This window comes from Chamaea fasciata, unplaced genomic scaffold (genome assembly GCF_029207755.1).
Source record: "Chamaea fasciata isolate MVZ Bird 193981 ecotype frontalis unplaced genomic scaffold, bChaFas1.0.hap1 SCAF_24, whole genome shotgun sequence".
NCBI classification, from domain to species: domain Eukaryota; kingdom Metazoa; phylum Chordata; class Aves; order Passeriformes; family Sylviidae; genus Chamaea; species Chamaea fasciata.
Genome location: NW_027094109.1, coordinates 5,301,755 through 5,308,255, shown reverse-complemented (window position 1 = coordinate 5,308,255; position 6,501 = coordinate 5,301,755). Strand labels below are relative to the sequence as shown.

General features: G+C 61.6%; 1 protein-coding gene across 1 annotated transcript; it reads left to right on the top strand.

Moving 5' to 3' along the window:
* Positions 1-789: 789 nt before the first annotated feature.
* Positions 790-5,652, top strand: HINFP (histone H4 transcription factor). Its single transcript, XM_066203490.1, has 9 exons — positions 790-1,039; positions 1,671-1,897; positions 2,032-2,143; positions 2,549-2,701; positions 3,205-3,282; positions 3,376-3,496; positions 3,591-3,729; positions 3,838-3,962; positions 4,514-5,652. Exons 1-9 carry the CDS (start codon positions 877-879, stop codon positions 5,040-5,042), a joined length of 1,647 nt encoding a protein of 548 aa, XP_066059587.1. The 5' UTR covers positions 790-876; the 3' UTR covers positions 5,043-5,652.
* Positions 5,653-6,501: the final 849 nt, after the last annotated feature.

Below are 6,501 nucleotides of genomic sequence, written 5' to 3'. Positions count from 1 at the left end.
GCACGCGTTTTCCATTCACACCGGGGCAGAGCTGGGCTCTGTGCTGGGATTTGCAGAAGCTGTTGTGTGTCGGCACGGCACGCTCCGGGCACGTTCTGTACAATCCCGCTTATAAAGGGGTTTAAACCCTTTAAACCCCTTTTAAAAAGGCATTTACCTGTGCCAAAGCAAACTTTGGGGATTGTGCCTCTGCTTTGCGTAACAAAGAGCCTGGGACAGCAGATGGGACAGTCGAGGTTTATTCAATTCGGTTTGTCTACTGATGGAGGAGCAGAGAGAATCCGTTGCTTTATCTCACAGCAAAGAGCCGCAGAACTGGTGGGTTTTGTGCTCGCTGTTAGCCAGGATGGATTTGCAGTGTGAGGACTCTTGTTTAAGCAAGGAATTGTTCCGGAAACACCAAAAAATTAACTGGGGATCATGGAACGGTTTGGGTTTGAAAGAACCTTAAAGCTCATCCCGTTCCCACGGGCACGGGCGCCTCCCACTACCCCAGGTTGCTCCAACACCTTGGGCCCTTCCAGGGACGGAGCAGCCGCAGCTTCTTTTCGGCGAGGAGCGCTCCTGGGACAGCTTTTTTTCCCCCCAAACCCGAAGGGTAATTAACGCCCCAATTATCCTGAGACCTTCACGCCCCAATAATCCCCAGGCCCTGAAGAAGGTGGGAACGTTCGCGGCAGAGCGCTGCTTGCCGGCGGAGCGGCTCGGGCGCAGCAGCGCCTTCCCGCGCGGCGATTGGCGGGCGGGCGGGGCGCGGTCCGTCGCGTCCCGGTGCCCCCCGCGGGGGCCGAGGCGGGCGGCGGGCAGCGCGGCGCGGCCCCGCTCTCTCCCCGCGGCTCCCGCCGCCTTCCGGCCCGATCCCGGGCAAGCCCGGCCATGCCGCCCGCCCGAGCCGGCGGGAAGGGCGCCGTGGTGCTGCAGTGCGAGTGGCAGCGCTGCTCCTTCGTGGCCTCGGAGATGGAGGAGTTCTGCGGGCACGTCGCGCAGCACCTGCGGCAGCACCTCCCCGCCGAGCCCCGCGACGAGATGGATCCTCTGGGTGAGGCGCTGGGGGCGGGGAAGGGAGGCTCGGGGGGAATCTGTGGCTCTGCACAAGTCCCTGATAGGAGGGGACAGCCCCGGGGGGATCGGGCTCTGCTCGCAGGGAGCGGCAGGACAAGGGAAATATCGTCAGGGTGTGCCGGGGGACGGTCAGCTTGGACGTAAAGGGGAATTTCTTGATGGAAAAGGTGCTCAGGCCTTGGCAGGAGGTGCCCAGGGAGGTTTGAAGCGCCCGGCCGTGGAGGTGGCACTCGGAGCTCTGGGCTGGGGACAGGGTGGGCACAGCTGGGACTCGCTGCTTTCGGGGGGCTTCCCCAACCTAAATAACTCTGCGATTTTCTGACAAGAGGAGGCTCCTGGCCTGTTTTTCTCCTCTCCCTGAGCAGAGCAGGGCTGCAGGGACCTCAGGAAAACACCCGTGGTGTTTGTCCACCTGCACCAGCTGAGCTGGACTGGGAGAGTAAAAGTGACTCGGAGAGCAGGTTTGCTTGGAGAGACCCAAGCTGTGTTTTTGTGCTGCCCAGGAGGGGTTTGTGCTGCCCAGGAGGGGTTTGTGCTGCCCAGGAGGGGTTTGTGCTGCCCAGGATGCTCTGTTTGTGTTGTTCCGAAGTGTTCTGTGTGTGTTGCAGAGGAGTACACGTGCCTGTGGCAGGACTGTGGCTTCTGCTCCCTGGAGAGCTCGGCCGACCTGGTGCGCCACGTTTATTTCCACTGCTACCACACCAAGCTCAAGCAGTGGGGGCTGCGGGCCCTGCAGAGCCAGGCAGACGTCAGCCACTGCCAGCTGGACTTCCAGAGCAGGAACATCATCCCTGAGATCCAGGAGAACTTCCTGTGCCTCTGGGAGTACTGTGAGGTGAGGAAGGGGAGGTGTGAAAGCTGCTGTGCTCACCTGCACAGCTGCTGGCTCCCTTTGGAGCTGTGTGGGAGCGCCTCTGGCCTTGCTTTGGTCTCTTTCACCCCTGTCCTGTGTGTCCTTGTCGCCCTCAGAGGTCGTTTGACAACCCCGAGTGGTTCTACCGGCACGTGGAGGATCACAGCTTCTGCTCCGAGTACAAGGCAGCGGGGAAGGAGAACCACGTGGTGCTCTGTGGCTGGAAAGGTTTGTGGGAGCCTGCGGGGCCTGTCCAGGGCTGGCTGGCAAACAGGGGGCAGGTTTCAGAGCCTCTTGGCCTCCAGGAGTAGGTGCGTGCGTGGTTTTGACCATGAAATATTCCTGCAAAACTTCCTTCGGGGAATCCAGTTGAGTGCTCAGTACAGAACTTCCTGTTTATCTGTAATTTATGTGTAACCTTGGAGAAAATGCTGCAGCTGTTTTTATTTTGATTTTTTTTTTTTGTTAACTTCTCCCGTGTTTGTGCAGTTGCCTTAACTGCTTGTGGGGGGCCACGCTGGTTGTGCAGTGGCGATCTCCCCCCTCTCTGTGAGGATTTTGGAGCCTTGCTGGCCGAAAACAGTGAGGCTGTGTCCCCTGGGAGGGCTCTGAGCTGTGCTCTCCCTCCCCCAGACTGCAGCTGCAGCTTCAAGGGCCGCTGCAAACTGCGGGAGCACCTGCGCAGCCACACGCAGGAGAAGGTGGTGGCCTGCCCCACCTGCGGGGGGATGTTTGCCAACAACACCAAGTTCTTCGACCACATCCGCCGCCAGAGCGCCCTGGACCGTAAGCCCCCGGGGCAGGAGGGGCTGGGGGAGCCCTGGGCTGGGGTGTTTGGGGTTCTGGAGCTGCCTGTAGCCCGTGGGCCAAGCGCAGGGTGTGCCTGGAGCAGCCTGGCTTCTCCGCTGGCTGATGGGACAGAATTCCGGAGTCGGTTTGGGTTGAAAAGATCTCTGAGATCGAGTCCAGCCTGTGGTTGATCCTCACCTTGTCAGCCAGCCACGTCCTCACCAGGGGGAGGGATTCTCCCACCTCCCTGGGTAGCCCCTTCCAGCATCTGATCACCTTTTCCATGGAGAAATTCCTCCTGATGTCCCACCTGAACCTCCCCTGGCCCAGCCTGAGGCCGTGTCCTGCGGGCAGTGTCTCCTCGCAGAGGCTGTTCCTGCTGTGGGGCCCCAGGGCTGCACACCGGGGTTTCCAGCCCCCTGTAACCCCTCTCCTCAGTGCTCTCTGTGCTGTTCCCCCTGCCCTGATCCCTCCTGTCCCTCCCTGCCCCGCTGCTGCAGAGCAGAGGTTCCAGTGCTCCCACTGCTCCAAGAGGTTTGCCACCGAGAGGCTGCTCCGCGACCACATGAGGAACCACGGTGAGTGAGGGCCCCCGCTGCCAGCTCAGCCTCTGTGGGCTCTGTGCTCTGCCCTGCCCTGGGGGTGACTTTTCTCCCCGTTTTTTGGCCCAGTGAACCACTACAAGTGCCCCCTGTGTGACATGACCTGCCCGCTGCCCTCCTCGCTGCGCAACCACATCCGCTTCCGCCACAGCGAGGAGCGTCCCTTCAAGTGTGACTACTGTGACTACAGGTGAGGCCCGGGGCTGGCCAGGCCTCCCAGAGGCCTCTGTGTGTCTCTGTGTGTGTTTGTGCTGCAGCTTTGTTCCCTCCCTCTGTGCCCCCAGCTGCAAGAACCTCATCGACCTGCGGAAGCACCTGGACACGCACAGCAAGGAGCCAGCATATCGCTGCGAGTTTGAGGCCTGCAGCTTCTCTGCCCGCTCCCTGTGCTCCATCAAACTGCACTACAGGAAAGTCCACGAGGTGGGAAGGGCTTGCATTGCTCCTCACACCCCGTGTCCATCTTCTCAGAGACCTTTCTGTCTCCTTCCCTGCTCGTGGGGTGCTGACACGGCTCCGTGTGTCCCTCAGGGCGACTCGGAGCCCCGGTACAAGTGCCACGTGTGTGACAAGTGCTTCACACGGGGGAACAACCTCACTGTCCACCTCAGGAAGAAGCACCAGTTCAAATGGCCCTCGGGACATCCTCGCTTCAGGTACTGCTCACCTCGGGCTCCTCGGTAGCTCCTCTGCGGTGCAGGGCACAGCTGGGGCCGCACCCTGCGCTGGGCTCTGGTGTTTGTAAATGTGCTCAGGAGCCTTTTCCCGGTGGCTGGGAGGCACTGGGCAGGAAACACTCACTGGGATCTGAGCTCCAAGTGGTGCCTCTGGTGGGACACTGCTGAGCTTGGCAGGGGCCAGGTCCAGGTGTCCCCCTCTAGAGAGATCAATCAGAGACAGAAGCCTCTGCTGCACCCTCTCTGGGAAACTCCCAAGAGTTTCCAGAGCCTGAAAGCTGGGAGGGGAAGAGGATGGACTTGAAATGCTCCCAGTGCAACAGTGGTGGAAGGAGATGGGCTGGGGAGGTGACTGAGCCTGGCACAAAGCTCAGAAGCTGCCACCTGGCTGTGCTTTTGGGAGCAGAGGCTGAAATACCATCTGTGCAGCACCAGGGATTGAAACCTTGGGTGTTGTGCCCTTTCCTTGGCTGTTCCCCATCTCCTGGGAATGGGGAGCAGCCTGGCTGACCCCTCCTGTGTGTGCCCAGGTACAGGGAGCACGAGGACGGCTACATGAGGCTGCAGCTGGTGCGCTACGAGAGCGTGGAGCTCACGGAGCAGCTGCTCAAGGACAGGGAGAAGCGTGGGGAGGCTCTGGATGGCTCCAGCGAGTGCCTGGTGCTGCCTGAGGGCCAGGGCAACCTGCAGGGCATCCTCCTGGAGCCGCCAGCAAACCCTGCCCTGGCAGAGAGTGGGATCTCTGAGCTGCCCGTGCCCCCAGCCCTGTGCTCTGCTGCCAACCCTGAGCCAGCACAGCCAAGCCCCTGCCCAGGAGCTGCCTCCACCTCCTCCTCCTCCTCCTCCTCCTCCGAGCAAGGATCCAGCAGCACAAGCAATCCCATCATCCGTGTGGTGAACAGGACCAACGAGCAGGGCCAGAGCGAGACTGTGTATTACGTGCTGGCCAGCACGGCCCCGGGGGAGCAGAGCACAGCTGCCCTGCCTCTGGAGCTGGAGGAGAACGTCATGGACAGGCTGCAGAAAACAGCCGAGGAGCTGGGCATCCAGATCGTGTGAGGAGGAGAACTTCAGCCTCTTTGGGATGTGCCGGTGGAGTGCCTGGGGAGAGGGCTGGCTTTGTCTTCAGCGCAGCCTGGCTGGAGGTTCTGGTCAGCGTGGGGAGAGGGGAGGGATAGCTCTCCCAGGTGTGAATCAGGGGGTCTGAGCTGGAAAGAGCTGTCTGCCTGCCCCTCTTGCAGGAGGTTTGGCCGGGCCTGGCAGGGTGCAGTGCTCTCCAGCTGTGCCCTTGTGAGCCTGTTCCCCAGGCAGGGTGCTGTGTGGAGCACACACTGGTGCTGAAGCCTCATCCCTGGGAGCACGTGTGGCCCTTGGCAGGCCTGTCCTGCCCCATCCATGCCCTCTCCAGGGGATGTCACGCCTTCAGCAGCCCTTCCTGCACACCTTTCCTGCCTCACCTGCTGCTGGTGGTTGCCTCCCTGATCCCATAACCAGCACTGGTCTCTGGCAGGACAGTGCTGTCCCTTGCAGGCCACTGCAGCCCGGGGACATTGGGAGCTTCCTGCTGCTTTTGGCATCCCCTGGGTGCCCTCCCCACATTGGGGTTTGGCCTCCTGGTCGGGCAAAGTGTACTTCGGCAAGACAAATAAACATCAGGCTGCCAGGCCCAGCAGTGTCTGGTGTTTTTTTTGCACAGCCTGTCCCTGCCAGCCGTGCCGTGGTGGGAGGATGGCACTGGGACAGCTGCAGAGTGGGAGGTGGGCACTGAGGAGCTGCCAGGCTCTGCTGGCGCTGTGCAGCTGGCACTGCAGTGTGCTGCTCCCCAGAGGTGGCACTGGGAGGCCGGGTTTAGCTCTGGCTCTCGTGTTCCTGCCGTGGGGCTGAGTTTTGCTGCCTCCCCCAGGGCTGTCTGCTGCCTGCTCGGGCTGTTTTTGAATACAGGGAGCAGCCTGGGTTTGTGAGCAGAGCCAGCTCGTCCTTTGTTGAGAGACTGGACAAAGACAGTGTGAATTTGGGGTCCCTGGAGTGCCATTTAGGCCCTCCCTGCCCTGTGTGTGATGTGCCCAGGGGGAACACCTGGGGACACCCTCCTGGCCTTGGCTGGACACTGACTTTTCCCCATTGCTCCTTTCTCAAGCAGCTGAGCCAAAGCTGTTGGGATTCCGGGTTTCTGGGGGAAACCGCTCGATCCCAGCACCTCTGGGGGAGAGGCAGCAGCTTTCCCTGACAGCCCACACTGCTGGGGGCTGCTCCAGGCTCAGCATCCCTGCCCTGGGCGCTCGGGGCGGCCTTGCCCAGCCTTCCTGTCCCTGCCTGGCCCCTGTCCCCGGCCTTGGCAGGGCCGGGCTCAGGACGCCTTCGAGAGAAGGGCCCCGTGCCAGCTTTGCATTCGCAGCGCTCCCAGCCTGGCCCTCATTCCAGCGGGCTCCAAACCGGGCTGTGCCCGCTCCTGCTGGGTCGGGGTGTGGGTGCTGGGAGTGTCCCTTTAAACACTGGGTCCCGGCGGGGTAATCTGCCA

Excerpts from the sequence above, each read along its gene's own strand:
- HINFP (XM_066203490.1), top strand. The coding sequence starts at position 877 with ATGCCGCCCGCCCGAGCCGGCGGGAAGGGCGCCGTGGTGCTGCAGTGC. Across the intron at positions 1,898-2,031 it reads GCCTCTGGGAGTACTGTGAG|AGGTCGTTTGACAACCCCGA; the intron begins GTGAGGAAGGGG and ends TGTCGCCCTCAG. Across the intron at positions 3,730-3,837 it reads ACTACAGGAAAGTCCACGAG|GGCGACTCGGAGCCCCGGTA; the intron begins GTGGGAAGGGCT and ends TGTGTCCCTCAG.